This window comes from Cryptotermes secundus, unplaced genomic scaffold (genome assembly GCF_002891405.2).
Source record: "Cryptotermes secundus unplaced genomic scaffold, Csec_1.0 scaffold682, whole genome shotgun sequence".
NCBI lineage: Eukaryota > Metazoa > Arthropoda > Insecta > Blattodea > Kalotermitidae > Cryptotermes > Cryptotermes secundus.
The window spans coordinates 1525815-1548069 of NW_019730110.1; the positions used below are offsets into that span (position 1 = coordinate 1525815).

Below are 22255 nucleotides of genomic sequence, written 5' to 3' on the forward strand. Positions count from 1 at the left end.
CTAGCAATGGGTATACATGTCACACTATATTAAATGATCAATAACAAAAGTATGTTTGCTCTGTGAGAAATAAGGTTGACATATCGCTGAGTATGAGATTATGATCTTGTAGGATGTCACATTATATAGTCTCACAGATTGGTAATTGCATTTTGGAGGAACCATCTTCAGGGTAGAGGAGTCAACTCTTCTTCAGTGAAGGTAACGGTAGCAGGTTCCTACAAAATATTGTCACCCATACCTGCAACCTACATTGTGATATATGCCAGAATATTATCCTTACTCATGCAGTGAAGAAGTTAATGTCTCTTTACTTCACTTGTAAGAACTAAACTGAATATTCTTTCCAGAGTTAAATATATTTACCTGTACGTATGGTAGCCATTGCTGGCCATCCATTTCTGTTAAGACCACATAGTCTCCATTTCGTGGGGTGTTCACGTGATTGGTGGACTGATGGTATGGGTTCGTGTCAACATCTAGGTATGAATCTGTGCATCCTTGGATCATGTTTTGCTCTGCCTGTTCCTGAATGCCTTTTGTTGCCACCTGTAGGCTTCTTTCCTGCTCCACCAACATCTGCAAATAATAAAACAATGTTTCCATCAACCCTCTTGCTTCAAAACTTAGTCCTATGTGATATGGAAAATTACCTTTCTGCTTATTTAAGGCTAGCTAGTAAAATCTATCCCTGTAACAGTCCATGAAGGTCCATAGTGTTGTAAGATGTTGAGGCTCCCACATTTTCTCTAGACAATGGGCTCACAGATGGCGGTAAAGTTGTCAGCCTCATGGCAGCTGCCCTTTACTCCCCAGGAAGATTCCTGGTAGTCATTTCTGTTAAGAGGCTGAGTTGACCCCAGGACCGTAGTGCAGCTGGAAGGATTAGGTAAATTGAAAAAGTCCACTTTATAGGTTCTCGAACCCAGGACATTCCGGCTCATAGCACAGAGGCTAAATAGTACAAGAGACAATTTAAGCCACGCTACAAAGCAGTAAGTGTGAAAAATAAAATAAATGATTCTGTGTTTATTAACGATTGTTTCTTAGTTTGCACAGTTTATATGAGTATAGTGTTGAATTGGACGACAATTGGAACTATGAATTGAGCAGGATCTGGAAGAATGTGGTCATGGTATATTTAAGGAACTATTTCAGCGTTTGCCCAAATGACGGAGGAAAATCATGGAAGAATCTTATCCAGGACAAGAAGCCTTCAGGATGAGAATCAAAGTTGGGACTTCTTGAATATGAACTAGGAGTAGCATATCTTAATACATACACGTGCCTGGATCATATGGCACCAGGAAATCAGAATCTAATGTCAATGAGTCCGCATTATAGCAGACCTTAGACTCTTTGAATATTATAAAATTATCAGAAAATTTGATCTATGTTCATATTGTCCAATAATATCCCTATGTTGCATGAACTTATTGACATTTTGAAATACAGGAAAAATCTGGGGGGAACCAATGGCCTACTTTCTTTCGATATGACAGAGAACCCAAATAGTGTTGGGGCCACCGAGAACCCAAATATTGTTGGGGCCACCGAGACACACCGAAAACGAGATGATTGCATGTGTCCTAACAAAAATTAAGGGGGCTACACAGACAGATAACAAGGTAAGCTCTTAAGGCTCCTTTTATTTTTTCAGAATAAGGAATTAGGTTAATAAAAAGGGGGGGAACAGGATTTCATTTTCATTTATTCACATTCCATAAATCCTGTTGAGAATACATTCTCATGCGGATGTGGAGATCGTCTAGTTACAGTCACAACTAAGAATTACAGTTGTCATCCAATAGCATACACATTTGTAATAAAATACTGATAAATGTATACAATATAATAAAATAAGTTAATTTTATTAGTAAAAGTAATGGCAAACCTTATAGAATTTGTACAGTTTTATACAAGTGGATTAATTAAAAATTCAATAGTTAAAACACAGTGTCATTAATGAGTTTTGTATAACATACATTAATTATATAATAAATTGAAATAAAGAGTAGTATACGGTGATATGAAGATTGTGTCTATCTAAAATAAGTAACTAAAAACTAGAACAGACTGACAATCTTCTCTTCTTTAAATTGTAAGTAAGACAGTTACTCACATCCTTAAAAGATTTACAACTGAAATATTCCTGTAATTAATAAAAATAATGTAAATATATAAATTGTTTTAATTGTACCTCAAAACACTTAGTGTCACTCGATATATCCTTAATATATTGTGGTAGATTATTACAGACCTTTGTTCCTAAACAGTAAACTCCCTTTTGGTATTTACTCAAATTTACAAAAGGCTGATGTAGATTATTTTGCTGTCTGGTATTTAGTCTATGAATCTCTGAATTTACTATGAATTTGTTTCTGTTTTTTATCACAAAGAGCATAAGAGATAGTATGTACTGAGATGCTAGAGGCAATTATGCATCTTGTTAAAATATATTATTTGTTTAATTCCTTATTGGATAATTTGATTATTTAACAAGATGCAAAGTAAATAATATATGGCTAAGCAATGTGTGTAATGTTGAATTGGTTAGTCAAGAGAATAATTTGCTGTTCCTGTCAACAATAGATCAGTATCTGCAATGAAAGAACTTCAAAACCAATTAATGTTATGATGTAACAAATATGTCTGCACCAAATTTTCAATACTGTTGAAGGCATGAGTCTACTCTGTATCTTACCGTCAAGGTTAGTCATTCATTGATACAAAGCATTACAAATATTTGAGTTTTCCTAATATTGGTGATCTCAAAAGAGCCAGACCCTTTACATTGATATTATTATATCAGGAGCCGGGATAGCTCAGTCAGTATAGCGACTGTCTACGGGCTGGACGGCCAGGGTTCAATTTTTGACAGACGCAATAGATTTATCTCCTCTCCAAAGCGTCCAGACAGGCTCTGGGACCCACCCAGCCTCCTACCCACTGGGTACCGAGTAAAGAGACAGCAGCGTGAAGCTGACCACTCACCAAAGTCCCGGGCCAAAGTCGAGAATGGTGGAGCTATACCTCCACTCATCAACACGTCTTCAAGGCTTCGTGCTTAATTACTCGTAATTAAGCACAAGGTCAACTTTAACTTTACCATATTATTTGTTTTTCTTTCTGGATGTCAAATGAATCTGACCTTACATTTGTCTTTACATAATGACGCTATAAGTATATGATTATAGCTGATGTGGCCAAACTGTGGCTCGCGAGCAACATGCAGCTCTTCGGAACCTTAGTGCGGATCGCGGAAGATATATTAGCCAGCCCCTTTCTTTATGAACGGATTAAATGTGTAACAGTATCTTCTATGTGGGAAGCATGTGCTCAGACACATGCGCCGTGCAATCCATATCTGTTTGCGGCTACCGGATTTCTGAAAGGTGTCAAATGCGGCTCTGATGTTCAGTAGAGATAGACAGCAGAGCAGTAGTTTTCTGCTGGCCTCCTCCAGCACAATCATTTTTGGTTTCAAACCCCGTCGGGTTCCATACCACTATTTCTATTCGTTCCAAGACCACTTACTCGTATGTGTTTTGAAATGGGACCTCCTCTTTGACGAGAGGATGGGTTGTTGTTTTCAGGCAGGCGCCACATTTGTTGTACCATAATTTAGCACGGGTTTGGTCACCCCTGCTACATAGTGTGACTGGAGGGATGACTAAACAAAACAAAAACAAACTCCGTGGCCTGTAGTCCGCAAGCGAACTATACCGACCAAGCCACCGCCGCTTGTCGGCGAAGTTAGTGCGAACTTTAGCGGATAGATGTCGCGTGGTCAGCGCAACTGATCCCCACGGCCGTTAATCTCGGTTTTCTAGTCCGGAGCCTCTATTTCCTTGAAATAGTTCCTCAGTTATCCTCACGAGGCTGAGTGGACCCCGTTCCAGACCCACTACTTCTCAGAAAACCTGGTAGCCCCGGGAATCAAACCCGGGGCCTCTGGATCTGTAGGCAGGAACTCTGACCACTAGACCACAGAGGCGGTCAGTAAATAATAAATTGGAGCAGACTAGGAGGAAGAGCTCGTAGCGTCTGTTGGGGTTCCCGGGATTTGCCTTACAGGAACTGAGGAAAACCACGAAAATTCTTAAAGATAGCCAGTCTTTTGGTTGTAGATTTTAACCTAGGACCTCCCAAATAAGAAGCAGGAGAACTAACCAATCGACTGCAACGAAATTGGACTGGAATTTGTCTGTTTTTTTGGGGGGGGAGCATATTTCATTTTGTTCTACAGTTGTTTTTGTTATGTAATTTGAACTTTTTCAATAAGGCACGTTTTACAAGATTTATCCTGTTTATTACTTATGAAATTTCATTCGTTTCTCTATGACTGACCTTGAAGGTAAAGGACGGTTAGTGGGACATAATCATGGTCAGTTGCTTGCGACGGATAGAGGATTGCTAACATTGCTTTGACATTTCTGTTGGTCTACCTGCTGTCATTAATACTGTCGCTCTGCTATGGAGTTGCACGTCGGGCTCTCTCTGTGTTTGCAAAACAGTGATGCGGTATTGTGTAATGTGGTTGTCACTTCAAACTGTGCTTCGTAATTCAGCATGAGGTAGGTCTATGATCATGTAATAATTACTGAAACATTTAACTCTGAAATTAGAGCAAACAACATCAGGCGAATCAAATACCTGTACTTTTGGTTGTCGCGTTGCAACATGGGAAGTGCTGAGATGAAAGAGTGAATTCAAGGACATTGGCATCTTTTTGATGTTTTCAATACGAGGGTACCTCATTTTGTAATCAACGTAAGGACGTACTCGACAAGTAACAGGGTACGAGAGAGCATACTTGGCTGTGGCATTATACTATAAGTCGGAAGGTCGCGGTTTCGATTCCCGATGAGGCCATTAGATTATTTAATTGACTTCATTCTTCCAGCCGCACTATGGCCCTAGGGTCGACTCAGCCTCTAACAGAAATGAGTACCGGGAATCTTCCTGAGGGTAAAGAGCAGGCCGGCGCGTTAGGCTGACAACTTCACCGCCATCTGTGAGCCGATTGTCTATAGAAAATGTGCGAGCCTCGACGTCTCACAACCCTACGGGCCTCCACGGCCTAATACAGGGATAGCTTTGCCTTTTGTACTTGCTAATAACATTCATTCGGCGTCCAAACCATCATCATGCCTTCTTTGCCAGCAAAATCAATCTTTACATTAAAGTCTTATAATCAGTGGCCGCCGTGCCGAGTGGACCCAGTTGGACTCCCCCCCCCCACTAAACGAATTAAAAAAAAAATGTCTTAATACCTTTCCATTAAGAACTAACTGCAGTGTATATCTAGGGAAGACGCTCACTGCAAGGGCACTGTGTGTTTCATTTCATGTTTAATTTGGCGAAACTGCGTGTATGTGAGATTACATAACGTGGAATGGTAGGATGATTAATGAATAATGAATTGGAGGATTTGAAAGGAATCGGACGTGGTGTAATCGAAACATTCTTCCGACACTTTTCTGAAGGGGCCGAGGGAAACAAAAAATCAATAGAAACAGCCGTGTCGCTGCCGAGATTCGAACCAAGCACGTCCAGAATAAAAAGTTTCAGAGTATTATCGCTACGCCAACTTATTAAGTGTACGTTAATATGTTTTTTTTACAGTTATGATATACTCATTTTTTTCCTTGGCACTACAGCCCCAGAGGGCCTAGGCCTACCTCCATGAACTTCTCCGTTCACTTCGGTTTTTCTAGATCTTACACATTCGGTAGGACTCCTTGGGCGGGTGATCAGCTCGTCGCAAGGCCTCTACCTGTATACAAACACAGAAAAACGCACACACACAAACTAAACATCCATGCCCTGAGTGGGATTCGAACCCACGATCCCGGTTTCCAAGCGAGCGAAGACAGTAATGCCTTAGACCGCTTGGCTATCGTGACCGGCCTATATTCATTTCACTAATACATAATGTTGTGTTGTCCCTCTGTGGTATAGTGGTCAGAGTTCCTGGCTACAGATCCAGAGGTCCGGGTTCGATTATTGGCGCTACCAGATTTTCGGAGAACTAGTGGGTCTGGAACGGGGTCCACTCAGACTCGTGAGGATAACTGAGGAGATATTTCAAGGAAATAGCGTCTTCCGTCTATAAAATCGAGATTAATGGCCCTGGGGATTCGTTGTGCTGACCACGCGACACCCTCTATCCGCTAAAGTTGGCACTAACTTCGCCGACAAGCGGCCGTCGCTCGGTCGGTATAGTTCGCTTGCGGACTCAAGTCACGGAGTTACTTTTTTTTTGTGTGCTATATCAGGCGATCATGTGCGCCACAACTTTGTGTTCGTCAGTATGCATCAACGTTACTGCCGGACCCACGTGGCTCTAAATGCAATTACATTCAGGTTTTATTTATTGTTAGTGGGGTGGGACTAAGTCCCTTGTACTGCGGCCACTTCTGGCCTATTGTACCAGTCCCAGATGATAGATGAGGGTGATTGTGGAGCAATTAGTGGAATGAAGATTGGAAGGGGAAACCGAAGTACTCGGAGAAAACCTGCCTCAGCGCCACTTTGTCCACCACAAATCCCACTTGACTAGACCCGGGATCAACCCCGGGCCGCCGTGGTGGGAAGCCAGCGACTAACCGCTTGAGTTATGGCGCGGCCTACATTCAGATTAATCGGGCATATACTAAATGGAACGGAGAAAAAACTTTACCAATCGTTAATTTAGTCAAAACTATGAAATAGGCACTCATATAGGCATATAATCACATCATTCATGTGCAGTTTGGGCTTAAGTCTTTCGTCAGCCACTTCGCCGAACTGGTTTGTAAAACATTCTCGTCTTCGATACGACAGAACAGTGCACTCAAAGACCACTGAACTTCCTAAGATGTTACAGACGTTTGGTGAATAATGCGAAAATGATATTATAGCTCTCACGTCTCGTTATGGAGTCCTTCCTTCGACCTTAGGGAATTCAACTTGGAATTCTTTGTATATTTTTTTACGTACAATATAACATTTTTATCGCCAAGTTTCGAAATGTGGCGGTAACAGTAGAGATATATCTATCGTCTCTTTTTTGTGTGCTGAGATCTACCACCAGAGTACCTTCGTCTCCCCTCCCCCGCATGATCGAGGCCCGTCAACCCTAGTGCCTAGGACAGGAGAATCAATACAGTGGGTTGAAGCAGAGTTCGGGGGCGGGAGAGAGGGAAGTCTTGTCTTGTTAAGACGTCAATTCAACATCAGATGAACAAGAATACTCTGTGTTAATGAGCGGCATGGAAAGCGAAGTGAAGGAAGGAGAAAATACTGAAATCTTCCTCTCAGATATCATCCCTGTACTTTAGTTGCAGGACTAGGAACGTGACCGCGAGACTCACACCGGGTACTCCAGTATACCGTCCCTAAGCCAAGATGATTAATTTAAAATGCTGGTTACCTGAGGCCCAGAATTTCGGGTGACATCGGATTTTAAATTAATCTATAAGATACAGATTAAGAAACGTTTTTTAAATGATGTATGTTCTCCCGTTCAGACTGAGTGTCTGAAGTTGTTACGATGCAGAAAATCTGTGGGTACTACAGGCTGAACAAGAAGCCTTATACGGCCCCTTATTTCCTGACTTTTTGTTTTTTGAAAACGTCGATTACGCTCTATAGCTGCCCTGGTGTTTTTCCACGCATCGCGACGAGATCTTAATTATAAAAAGTTAAACAGCTCCGTCCAGTGCGACGGGTGGGACCAGTTACACTGGACGGAGCTGTTTCACTTTTATAATATTGTTAGTGTGACGGACCAGAATGAAACAAATCACGATCTTAATTATTGTTAACACGTTAATAACCTGGCAATATCGAAAATTACCGGTATATATCTATAACAGTATATTAACATCCCCAAAATTTACACTCTTTTCACATTTCAATTCGAACTGGTTTATTGCCATGATCACAAGGGCATTCTGCTGGACTGATCATGAGTTTGGATGCTGTGTGGTCTAAAACGCTGATATGTGTTCAATAACCAAATAAATGAAATAATTCTACGTGTAATTATAAATAAACGAAGACCGCGACATAGCTCAAGCGGTTAGTCGCTGGCTTCCCACCGCGGGGGCCCTGGTTCGATCCCGGGTCTGATCAAGTGGGATTTATGGTGGACGAAGTGGCGCTGTTGCACGTTTTCTCTGAGTACTTCGGTTTCCCCTGCCAATCTTCATTCCACCAATTGCTCCACAATCACCCTCACCTATCATCTGGGGCTGGGACAATAGGCCAGAAGTGGCCGGAGTACAAGGGACTTAGTCCTACCCCACTAGCAATAAATAGGCAACGGCCTCGAAACAGACAACGGAACGACTTCCGTTACTGAGCACCAGATTCTTAATAAAAAAAGAATAGACGACAGCTGCTAGGGAACGGCTCGGTAAACGTTCCCGTGGCAACGAATACGCATACAGGAGAGGAACGGTGTTTCTACGTAGTCCATCCCGGAATTTTATAAACAAGAGACAAAATTAGAGCTTAGTGAGTAGTTAGTTGAAAATCGCCTCTTTAAAAGAAGGCTAAGAGATTGGTGTGAAATGGCTGCCAGCCTGGCAGGTAGTCAATTGTAACAGAGCCAGTGGAAGGGAGTCCTCATTCAAATAGAACTTGAACCCGGAAACAGAGGAATAGCCATTGTTAGCAGCCGTTACCATGAAACGTCTAGTGAAGGCACTGCGGGCGGAAAAGACTTAGTGCATGTGTGTGTCTAACAGTGATTTGTAAATTGTGAAGATCAGCGATGGCGCTGCAATTAAGTGTAATTACGAGTTATATGTATAAGTGGTCAATAAATCGAGTCACCAATCGAAACCTCGTATATTGTCAGTCTAACGCATGATAATATGATATAGCTTCAGTATCCAGTGAGTTAACGCGCCTGATACTTGTATATCTGGCGTTTTGCGACTCAGGACAACCGGTTGCTTGGTCAGAATTCAAAGGGGGTACTTCTCAAAAACTCCGTGATTTTAGTCCGCAAGCGAACTATACCGACCGAGGGACCACCGCTTGTCGGCGAAGTTAGTGTCAACTTTTGTGGATAGAGGGTGTCGCGTGGTCAGCGCAACGAATCCCTACGGCCGTTAATTTCGGTTTTCTAGACCGGAGCCGCTATTTCCTTGAAATAGCTCCTCAATTATCATCACGAGGCTGAGTGGACCCCGTTCCAGACCTACTACTTCTCCGAAAAAATCTTGTAGCGCCGGGAATCGAACCCGGATCTCTGGATTTGTAGCCAGGAACTCTGACCACTAGACCAGAGAGACGGTCTAACGTTGAGTTAAACCTGTTGGATGTATATTCCTAATACTGACCCCTCAAACAATAATGAGCATTATCACTTTACAAAGTGTTGTTTAGAAACTACGAGATGTCAAAACAGTTTGATTAATGACGTGTCAGCATATTAAGATTTAATTTACATTGGAATGGACAAATGTTTTGTAATGTTTAGCGCAGGCCGCGCCATAGCTCAAGCGGTTAGTCGCTGGCTTCCCACCGCGGCGGCCCGGGTTCGATCCCGGGGTCTGGTCAAGTGGGATTTGTGGTGGACATAGTGGCACTGGGGCAGGTTTTCTCCGAATACTTCGGTTTCCCCTGTCAGTCTTCATTCCACCAATTGCTCCACAATCACCCTCACCTATCATCTGGGGCTGGTACAGTAGGCCAGAAGTGGCCGCAGTACAAGGGACTTAGGCCACCCCACTAGCGCAAGATCAGACAAATGCTAAATGAATTCAGGCAAGGAATAGCCGATTCTCCAATAAAACTGAGGAACAAAACGCTTTGGAAATTATCCCTTTGCCTTTATTAAATACACTCAACGACGCATCTGTCTGAAGAATTGGCTGAAGATGCTACGAATCACGTGACTACATAATATTAATTTGTCAAAGTGAAGAAACGGCAACATTTCTCAGACATGTTTTGTGTACTGAAAGTAATAACTTGTTAGCAAAGAACTAATTTCATTTATACAGATATCATGTTTTGGGACATTGTACATCATCTTGTCTGTATCTAAAAACCGTCCTGTTTATTTTTCAGAACACAGCGTTTCGGAGACTGGATTCTGTCTCCGTCTTCAGGTGAAACCTACAAAGTTGGGCCCAATAGATTGAGCTAATCCTTACCTCTGTACCGATATATCATCATCACAAACTTTTGGTTCTTATTAATTTCATTTAGAAGTATCTTTCATAAAAAGCTAGTAGTCGCCCAGCTGTTTAAGAAATGTCTAGCCTTTTTCTTTTTTCGAAATCTGATAGTTTTTTACCATGCTCACAAAATTGCGTCACTGGTCTCTATCCTGAGCGAGATGAATCCAGTCCATACCTTCCTTCCCCGTTTAATTTCTTTGAGATTTTATTTAACAAAATAAATGGTAAGACTTTTTCAACTGTACCCGCAAAGTAACAGTTCTGGCGGGTTCGTTCGATTTTACCTAATTAGCTCGAAAACTGTTGTTCCTCAACTTTATTTTTAAAAATTTTTCCTTCTAATTAAAATTTAGAGAGTTACGTATGATTTACTATCGAGATGTGTGTAGAAACGATTGTCAATCTTCATGTAAAGTCTTTGCTACTGCTGTTCGATTTTGACGATACTTGGAATTGGTTTCACAAAAAATCCGTTAGGTGGATCTCAAATTGTTCCAGAGGTACAGACTGACAGACAGGACGATTTTAATAGACATTGGAGAAGGATTGTGACCTCATCTATTAAAGGATAATCTAATTACTGCCCACACAAATGCATTTTTCAAGTCCTTTCGAAATCAAGAGATATTTAATATCTCATTTTAGAACAATATTTGTCGTAGGCGAGTCAAAAATTCTACACTGCTGCCCTCTATGTAACAAATCATTAACTTAATGCTGCTGTTTTGTGTCTCTGACAGCGTGAACCAACTGAAAAGTGATGTTAACATAAAACTAAGGCAAACGTGCCATTTTGTGATGACAAAGTCTTGAACTCTCTGATTTTACGGCATGTTCAAGGGCCAGTTACGTGTTTATTGCGCTAATGAAATATAATTTATTTCGGGTCTGAGTAAAACCTAGGGATTTATCTCGCCAAGACTACAAAATTCGCTAACCGTAAGACCAACGCGCTCGGTTGGTATCAGGGTTAGTCAATTATTGATTCACCATCCGATAACCGAATGACGTAGTAAGTGGCTCCTAGAGAAGTTATCAAACTGTGAGCCTCAATACATGTCCTACCGGGCTATACACCACGCTCAGCGTACCGAAGCAGGACAAAAGTAGAAATGAAAAACGAATTTGAGCGGGTACATACTCTCTAAATATGTTTCTCTCAATCTGCATTCTCCGTTGTTTCTGATGTTCACTGAATTTCAGATCAGAGTCTATTGTCTTTTTTTTTTCTTTCTCTCCTGCCGTCTCAGCCATTTTGTGACAGACTCTTGTGGCGGAAATGGAAACTAATACAACGTAACTCATAGAAATCTACTGTTGACAGCGCTAATTGTGGATGGAAGCCTACATCGCTTTTCTCGTAATTTATTGAACACATAGGAAAACTGGAAAAAAGTTTCAAACGTCTACATTTTGTAGCTTATATTTTATATTTTATCCTGAACCCCTGCAATAAGCATGAAACCCATTTGCGAACTCAGATACCCTAAGATGAACAATTATTTTATAACCGAAGTGGCCTTAAGAATGTTCACAACTTCCAACCACCTTCGACTAACGTATTCAGGCAAGCGGAAGAAGCAGTAAAAACGACGTAGGGCCACAACATACCAAAACGACTCAAATCCTGAATTAATCTTTAAAAATATATTCACATTTACATTTATTTCCAGATTTTTGTGCCGTATGCCTTAAATATTAGGAGCCGGGATAGCGCAGTCGGTACAGCGACTGGTTACGGGGTGGACGACCGAGGGCTTTGTAGTTCGAGTCCTGGTAGGGTCAAGAATTCTCTCTTCCCCACGTCGTCCAGACCGGCTCTGGGGTCCACCCAACTTCCTCTCCAATGGGTACCGTGAAATCTTATCCGGCGGGTAAATCGGTCGGTCGTGAAGCTGACCACTCCCCTCCAACTAGTGCCGAGGTCAAGAAATATAGACCTATACATCCACTCCCCCATACACCTTCATGGCTTGGTGTTTAATGAGTTAAGCACAGGGCAAACTTTAACTTTTTTTTTAACTTCATGCCTTAAATATTAGAAATTTATGTAATTGGTAAAGAACTGTAACATCAGGTGAGTCAGGAGTATGTTTTTGAAACTGACAGTACGTGTAGATTTGTTTCAAAGATTTTATTCGGAGGAAAGTCACGAGAGATTTTACGTGGACCTGTCGCTGTGTTGAATCCTGAAACAAGACAATTAACAACCAAACCAATGAATCATTACACATTTCTGAGTTATTGATTACAATGTACTTTAATGTACCGAATTGAGTGTCATGTGGATTTCGCTCCGTACCAATTACTAAATAGAGTGAACAAGACTAATGCTGAGCGAAATGAGGTCAGCAGGAACAAGCGTTAACACGTGGGACGTATAAAGATCGGTGCATCGCTCAGTGAAGTGGACCGTCGAAAGCAAGCACCGTCGCGGCGCATCCGGAGGAGCCAATGGCCCCACTGCTCGTTGCGTTGGTAACCGTTTCTATGGTAACGCCAATATGCAGCTGCCGAAGGAGTCGAACAGCGCCCGCGCCGCTGCACTCGATGTTGTTGCGTTGCGCAATGCTAAATCCATATACATGCCAGACTCCAAGGGCGTCAATAGTTCGGAACAACCCGATGCTTCCTATGACGATCATTGTTATTATTTTCCAAGCCGCGATACGTAAAGTAGGAGGGCATATTGATAACCGAAGCCAGCTTGAAGCTGCACAATAGCGCCAGTGAGAGTTATAATACATTGCACAACATTCAGGCAATAAAACTTTATAGACGAATGCAATGGGAATTAACGAGGTCATTTCAGACAGAAAGGGAAGTTTCTACACACGAACATACAGAATTAGAAACCTCAGAATTGTTACTGTACGGAAAATACATGATTCTAAATTATTGTCGGTGTTTCCGTGGCCTCCAAACCGGTAAAAACGTAAAGTTATCCCTGTAGCAAACTGTGAAGGCCCATAGGGTTGTGAGAGGTTGAGGCTTCCACATGTTCTAGACAATCGGCTCGCAGATGACGGTGAGGTTGTCAGCCTTACACGCCGGCTGCCCTTTACCTCTTACCCCAAGAAGATCCCTGGCACTCATTTCTGTTAGAGGCTGAGTCGATCACAGGGCCATAGTGCGGCTGGAAGGATTAAGTAAATCGGGAAAAAATCCAATGACCACATCGGGAATCGAACCTGCGACTTTCCGGTTTGTACCATAATGCCTCAACCAACTACGCTATCGCGTTTTCAAACCGCAAACAACAAAATAAAGGCGCATATGTTGAAGTTGTTTAACATCCTGCAGTATTGAGTCTATATTAAAAAAAATGTTTTGAGTTACATTTTCATATATCATAAGTAGTTTTATTTTGTTCTTTTCGGTTTGAAGATTAAGGGCAACGAAAACCCCGACAATAATTTAGAATCAACCTGTATTAGTAATGCTGTAAAGTGCCTGATACGTATGTGTAAGGTTTTTGTTCGATATTATTTTGTCATCTAGACTGACTAAGTTTATTGCTACATTTCTTAGTTCTCGATAAAACTTTTCGAATCGATTTCTACGTATACAAATATAGGGAACCAAGCAATAGGTACTCCTCAGTAGTGTTGCTTCAGCACACCAGCAGTCATTGTTATTTCGTTCATTCGTCAATGGCTCTACAGCCCTTTGTTGGGCCTTGGCCTCTTCTTCAGTTTCGTAATCTTTTTTACACAGACGCTAGGACTCCTTGGGCGAGTGATCAACCCGTCGCGAGGCCGCTATCTACACACAGGACAACACAAGCACAGAATAAACGCACACAAATAGTGGGATTCGAACCTACGATCCCAGTGTTTGAGCGAGCGAAGACAATTCATGCCTTAGACAGCGCGGCAACTGTGACTAATGTTTTGAATTTAGTTTATAGTATTTCTTCCATACCATACATTACCATCACTTGATATTCTGGAGATAAATACGTCTCGGAGTCTTCTTCACATCACGTGCAACTGATGCACAGTTATGACAGCATAAACTTAGTTTATTCCGTGTCCCTCTACTTGATGTTATTCATCTGAATTTGATGAGTTGCAAGGTTCCATATGTTAGAGGCTACTTCAGGACAGACAATCCCCTTACTTTAACGTCATTAGTTAAAACAGTCTGTATTGATTGATTTCAACGGAGTAGAAAGCATGGCTTATAAAGGTGACAGTCCACACTTATCTGTTCGCGGAATAGCTACGAGCATTCATTTAAGCTACAGCATTACTCCTACACTTGTGAAGTTTAACTAATAGTTACGTTGTTAGGTCAGGAATGGAAAACATAAACACAGCAAAGATGTTCTAAAATTTCTGTCTAGCAAATCCATTCCGTATGCCACTAGTCCTACCGGTAACAACGGATTATTCACATATGATAAATGAGGTTAATGTTTGTTGTTGTTAGAAATTCCCTTTGTAGACGAGTAAGTTTTATACGGACGACCAACAACAGATCAATGACTTTCTCTCACGTACCCTACTGATTCTATCCTAATTCCTCCTTTCCTCTTTTTCTTCCTCCCCGAATTAGCAATTTAATGTCACAGAAATGCTTCCATTAGCTCGAACCTGGATATTTGTTTTTTCTGTCCGAATTTAATAGACCGAGAACCGCTAAATTGACGTTAATCAAGTATGAAATTAGGAAGTTTCACTAATCTTTGTGACTCACTCATTATCGTGTCCTCAAGAGCCCTCCACTTGTCCCCTGTCCTGAGCCACATCAATCCAATCCATAGCATCCCATCCTATTTCTCTAAGATCCATTTTAATATTGTCCACCCACCTACGCCTTGGTCTTCCAAGTGGTTTCTTTCCATCCGGCTTTCCCATTAATATCCTCTTCTCCCCCATTCATGCTAATCTCTGTGACACATAATTGTTTTAGTTAAAAAATGGCTAACAATTTGCATGTAGACGTAAATAGTTAGTTAGTTAGTTAGTTATTAGAGAGGGTGGGTTTCCCCATGCACTTAGACCTGTAGTGGTCCATTGGGCTTCCCTCTATGATTTCTACCAGTCTCTATGTCCTACCGGTATTGGTACTTACCATCAGTCCCGCCCAGCCAGCGAGACCGGCTCTACTAGCTGAGAGGTATCTATAATGCTTCCCCCATCTACCGGAGGTATTAGTGACTGCTGTTGGGCGGGAAACGTCCGCAATTTTGGTTCAGTGACCTCCTTTGGAGGTATGACGTTCTTCTACGTGCCGTAAAGCTACGACAAGGGACCCACGGCTTAAAGTCCCTCCCGGAGGAATTGTTCCCTGAATTTTTCAGCTCTTAAAAATTCGACGACCTCCGCCGGGTATTTGAACCCGCGTACTACGAGTCATGAGGTGGGAACGTTACCTCTAGACTACGGAGGCCGCTAGACGTAAATAAGTTTCTGCTTACATCTCGTTCGCAGATAATTAAATATTAATCTAAACAAATGGTTCGAACAGTTGCTTTAGAGAAACACGTAACACTTTTTAAATAAACTTTTAATTTGCCTTACGATTTTCTAGAGAACTGAACAAAGGCTTGTCATTTAAAGAATCGAACTTCTTCGAGCGTGAGAGCGCAGCTGTTGCTACACTGTATGTACATTTCTTACTTGGTATAATGGTTACCGTAAAATTGAATTCGTTAATGGTAAAATTGTATTCAGACATGCAAGTCTTCGGTGATGAATCCATAAAACCAAAACCGCGCTGTAGTGGTTACATCTGTGCTTCATATCATAGCGTCAGGGTCCTGAGACCCGTGGCACTCGCTGTGATTCCCGCGATTCTACGTCAGTGTTGGTACAGTAACCTATAAAACGCTATAACACTTATTTCACCTTCCTTCACAGTCACAATCCTTCACAATCCTACAAGTTTAACAAAGCGTCGCAAAATTAAGCAAAACAACTTTTAATGGAAATTTTCCCCACAGAGATTAAGCTGTTAGATGCATGAGGATTCTCTGATGTGTATGTCCATTGCTAGGCAACGACTCGGTAAACACCTAGCCGTGCGAGCCAATGAGCACAAGAAGAGGACTTCTATTGATAGGTAGCGGATCAGTGAACACACGTCCTTAACAATAGAGGCTATGTTTTCTGTAGGGTCCGTGCAAAGTGCAAAGTATTCGGCAGCATAGAGCAGGATACCCGTGTGCAGGCGGGGTCGAATACCTCCACCGTGACCCTGCGAGTCGTAGGAGGCGACGAAAAGGGAAAACTCAAATCTGAGGCAGCAAAATATGGTCGCGAGTCCCAAGGGACTCGGAGTTGAGAAAGACTGTGCCGACAGGGACCACCAGTACAGAACCCGTCCTCTCGTCAGAGAGGGTGTCCCAGAAAAACAAGACCGTAACTGCCAAACAGTAATAAATGTCTGGTCATGATCCTCAGATGTGACTCGACACCAAGACTTGCTGACTGACTGACCGTCAGTCGCAATGTGACTTTGACTCTGACTTTGACATAGAGCAGGATAGTAGAGCAATAATCGAGAGAAGTGAAGAGTCGCGTTTCGAGACGCCAGCCTGCCAGGATATGAGCTTGGGAGCAGACGAATTGAATTGAGTTGAGTTCTCGGAATTGGCAATTGCAGAATAATGGCAAGAAAGGAATTAGGCTGTGAAACGAAGACTTCACATATGATTTTAAGTGATAGTGAGACTGTTTTAAATCCGTTGCCAGGGTACGACTAGTGAATATTGAGAACCATAGTGTGTGTGCAGCGGTCAATTGTAATGTGTGTGTAAATCAGCTACAGCGCTGTATTACCTTCAGTCTCGAGTTGTGTAGAATGAGGCGTCAGTAAATCCAATCATCCTATCCGGAACCCGTCTTAAAGGTCACGCGCAAACCTCTAAATCGTGACAATATCTTACTTAATACTGAAGATAAATTGTATTTCTATATCGTATTCTTGTTCCCAGTAAACCCACTTGTATATCATAGCTTCTTTCAGTAGCTACCTGAAGTGAAATTGTAAAAAATGTAATTATTTTCTAGCTCTGGACGGAAAATAAATCCACGGAGAACTGTATAGTTAAGATAGGGGCTAGGTACCACATTCAGTGCAACAGACCGGCGTCTCAGGGTTAATCACACAGACGAACCCAAGTATGCGCTGCCTTGAAATTACTGCAAGTTCGTCACCGGGAAGATTTCCCCTTTAATCAGCAATTTATTTAAGAAAAGTCAGTTCTAACGAAGGGTTTTGTGAATCTGAATAACATTTCAACTTTCGTGAAATATTTTGAATGAAATAATCACAAAATGGCCAGATTTTAAAATAAATTATTCAACCGTCTATTAATTAATTAATTTACTTCGAAACAGCTGCCGAACATCACAAACTGGTGTTAGGATTTGTAGTTCTTGTTCCAAAGATACCGAGTGAAAATCTTAACGGAAGATCTGCTCTCCTGACTTCACATTTGTTGGTGGTTTTTCTCAGTTCCTCCAAGCACATTCCGGTACAATACCTCAAATTAAGTCTTGGCCACTTCCTTCGGTATCCATTTCGGTTCATTATTCACATATCCTGTCATTCAACGTCACTGAAATTATTATTAATACATATGAATTTTAGCGAATTTCAGAGGGGAATACCATGTTCTTGGGACACGCGGTAGCGTAGTTCATTGAGGCACTATGCTATAAGCTGGAAGGTCGCGGGTTCGAGACCCGATGAAGTGGATTTTTTTTTAATTGACCTAATCCTTCCAGCCGCACAATGACCTTTGGGTCGACTCAACCTCTAACAGAAATGAGTACCAGGAATCTTCCTGGGGTTAAAGAGCGGCCGGCGCGTAAGGCTGACTACCTCCCCGCCATCTGCGAGCCGATTATCTAGAGAAAATGTGGGAGCCTCGACGTCTCACAACCATATGGGCCTCCACGGCTTGTTACAGGCATACCTTTACATTTTTATACCATGTTCTGAGGTGCGACTACGCTACTCTTCACATTTACCGCCATTGCGATTTCAAACTCCATAAGTTTTAAAAAAAACTGACTAATTGACTTGCTTATTAACGAGAATCGAACCAGGGGCACGTCGGAAATCTGGATTATATTAAATCAAGTAACCTGTAATTATTATGCAATAAATACAAATGGCTATTTTGCCTTATGCGTCACTCTACACAGTTCAATACCACACTCCGAAGTTGCAATAAATCCCACATAGGAATTATAACCCAAATAAAGCGCTAGCCTATAATTAATGTATTCGCCCAGCAAATATGAACCAGACAAATGTCCCATGGTATCTCTTGATGGTTCTCCAAATCCCATTGATGACGTATGTTATATAATACGCCATGTCATAATAGTGTGGAGCGTAAAATCACTGTTTTAAATCTGCATAACTAGAGGGCATTAACCCACAATAATCCATATTAAAACTAATGTAGTTGTTATGAACTGTGATCGAATAATCTGAAATACATTTCTGTCTGAAGCAACGAGGCAAAATAAACTTATAATTACGAAATGAACCTTGCAAATGGGGGTTTGAATATTCTTCCATCTATTTGATACGTAGTAATTTTTACAATAAAGGTTGATGTAAAATTCCGCAATTACATCTGAGTACCCAGTTCATAAATGACGTGGGAACTTCTTGCAAATTCTAATGGCCATAAAATTCAAAGCAGATTTCGACAAACCTACTTATTCTTGGAAATTAGTGGGGGAAAAAAACAGGGACTATTTTAATAGAAATGTTGAAAAAAGTGTTTTGTAGTGTTTTTCAGAACTTTAGTGTCTTGATCCAGATGATTTCGGTTGGATACACACACAAATACGGACACATTAACATAAACATACCTCTCTTAACACTGTATATAAGTAGCTTGCTGATCCGTTATGCAAGAAAGCAAATTTTATTTCTAATACGAGTACATGATCCCTCCGTCATCAACAAATTTATCCAGACTAGATTTTATACTATAGCAATGCTCATGCGCAGATACGCATGCCTGTAGCATCTATCCAAGAGACCACTCTGCCATTAACCTATTGCCATAGCATTCGCGGGTTCGGCATCTCTCAGCGTTCAATTTAATGTAACGTACGCACGCTTTACTCCTAACTTCTCAATTAGCGTTAGCAACGCCATTTGTTATCGCGCTCTACAGTTAGCGCTCGCCTGTAACACCGTCGTTTGGGGGATCCTGTGGCATGAGGGCGAACTCCTAGAAAAGTCACTTCGCCGTTACACTTCAATTTTAAACATGAATAAAATAATGTATACATATTTAACTATGCCTGATGAAACGAAGTCCTGTTGATTTAGTCTCTGACAACTTTTTAAAAATATTTTTAAATTTTGGCTTATTAGAGGGAGAAGGTGTGAGGCGTGAACCTAGTCACTCACCCCATCTAGTGCAGAGGTCAAAACGTGTGGAACTGTACCTCCATTCCTTCGTATATCGTCATGGTGTGGCGCTTGATAACTGGGCACGGGAACAACTTTACCTTATCTTATTACTTCACATGAATGGTGGAGCAACAGGCAAATTCAGTCAAGTGTTAATTAAATAAAACATAGACATGTACATATTTGCATTGTACTATATGCATTGTATTACTGGTCTGTTGGTTTTAAAATCTCTTGGTGAGAAGAGTAGTGGTCAGAGTTCCTGGCTACAGATCCAGAGGTCCCGGGTTCGATTCCCGGCTCTACCAGACTTTCTGAGAAGCAGTAGGTCTGGAACGGGGTCCACTCAGCCTCGTGAGGATAACTGAGAAGCTATTTCAAGGAAATAGCGGCTCCGGTCTAGAAAACCGAGATTAACAGCCGTGGGGATCCGTTACGCTGAACACGCGACACCCTCTATCCGCTAAATTTGGCACTAACTTCGTCGACAAATGCCGGTCGCTCGGTCGGTATATTCCGCTTGCGGACTAAAGCCACGGAGCTTCTTTTCTTTTTTTTCGGGGAGAGGAGTGGTCTCAGTTATGTAGTCTGTGTTTTTTTTTATTGCTAGTGGGGTGGGAGTAAGTCCCTTGTACTGCGGACACTTCTGGACTATTGTACCATTTTAGTCACACCAGAAGCTGGGAAAAGGAATTACGGTTGTGAGAAGGCCTTCTTAAACGGGGTTTGGTAAAGATCAGGTATGGTCACTGGTTGGGAATAAGTGCGCTTTCTGAATTACCCTGAAATGCCACAAAAGCAATCCATGCCAAAGCAATATGTTCTTTTAAAGGGGTCATCATGTACGTTACATAGCACAGGTTGTTAGTCGCCGGCTACCCACCGCGGCTTCCCGGCTTAGTTGTAGGATTTGTGGTGAACAAAGTGGCACTAAGGTAGGTTTCCTCCGAGTACTTCTGTTTTCCCCGCCAGTTATCAACCTACCAACTGCCCCACGCTTATCATCTATCATTTGGAGCTGGTACAATAAGCCAATCAGTTGCCGACGTACCCAGTGGAGCCAGCCTCACCCCACCCCAAGAAACAAAAAATAATAAGGGGTGATTGTTGAATAATGACAGTATTTCAGATAAATTCACCGTGTGTGGTGTGTGATGACTTACTCTTGAGGATACAGGATTATGACGACTGCGGGCCTGTTTCACAGTGACCCCAGGCTGGAAGGGCTGATGGTGGACCTTGTTACCCCACTGCTGGTGTTGGGAGCCTTGCCGGCTGGAGATGGTACCTGCCAGAGATGTCGGCTTATGGCCCCTGGGATTCACGCCTTTCAAGTCGCGGATCTCTGCCCGAAGAGCCTTCTGTATCCGCGCTTCCTTCGGTGTGTAGACATAACCTGAAGAGAGAAAGAACGATTTTCAGATCGTAGCATTCCATTAAAAATTTCATAAAGAGGAGCTTAAAATTTGCACTCTTCGCCAGATATAAATAAAAATACTCCGTAGCCTGTAGTCCGCAAACGAACTATACTGACCGAGGAACCGCCGCTTGTCGGCAAAGTTAGTGCCAACTTTAGCGGATAGAGGGTGTCGCGTGGTCAGCACAACGAATCCCCACGGCCATTAATCTCGATTTTATAGACCGGAGCCGCTATTTCCTTGAAATATCTTCTCAGTTATCCTTACGAGGCCGAGCAGACCCCGTTCTTGACCTACTTATCAGAAAATCTGGTAGCGCCGGGAATCGAACCCGGAACCTTTCTATCTGTAGCCAGGACCTCTTGACTATTAGACCACTGAGGCGGCCGCCAGATATAATTGGAACTTCCGTCCCAAGTGCAAACAATATATTATGTGTCCTTGATCTTGTTCCTCTACACTACATGTTTCGGCCTCAGACTGCCATCATCAGGTGTATAACACTCACGTCGCTGTCACACTGCACCCAGCCCAAAATTTAACATTTAAAACACTTTCCTTGTTATTATCAACATTTACTTCGTTGATATCTGTCCGGTTTGTAGATTATTTTACACACGTTAATTTTGACTTACCTGTAGTAGCACTATAAAATCTTTAGTTCTAATTTTAAAATCCTTTAAAATTTTTCTCTAAATTTTAAATTTAAAATTGTTAGGGTTACTCGCTCTATGTCTAAAGTGCTGCAGCGGCTAGTTCTTGTTCCTACACTGTATAGATGTTACCCTGTGCAGTCTTCCTGTGTGCGTGCCGCTGTTATTCTTTACTACGTGTGCTACTGCACTTGGGACGGAATTTGTATCATTATATCATTTATCGCATGGAGTGCAACAGGATGCTTAAATATAATATTATAATTGGAACGTTAAATTGAATGAGGATGAGATGGGCAGGGCATGTAAAACGCAATGGGCGTAGAAGAGGAATACATGTAGGATTTTGGTAGGAATGCCAGAAGGAAAGAGACTTCTAGGATGATCTAGATGCATGTGGGAGGATAATATGAAGATGGATTGGATGGGATGATATGAACTTAATTGATCTGGCTTAGAATAGAGACCTGTGGAGGGTTCTTGTGAACACGGTAATGAAATTTCGGGTTCCATAAAACGTCGATCAATTCTAGAGTAGCTGAGCAACTAGCTGGTTATAAAAAAGGACTCTGCGCCATTCACTGATCCACCAATACGGAAACAA

At 41.9% G+C, this 22255-nt stretch overlaps 1 protein-coding gene across 1 annotated transcript in view; it reads right to left on the bottom strand.

The window, feature by feature from the left end:
• LOC117282450 overlaps positions 1–22255 on the bottom strand; it is a 55860-nt gene that overhangs the window by 9015 nt on the left and 24590 nt on the right. The window contains exons 2-3 of the mRNA XM_033752158.1: positions 20744–20976; positions 367–579 (exon numbers count right to left, since the gene is read on the bottom strand). Of these exons, the coding sequence (XP_033608049.1) occupies positions 367–579; positions 20744–20976 (446 nt within the window). The remainder of the gene's footprint in view (positions 1–366; positions 580–20743; positions 20977–22255) is intronic.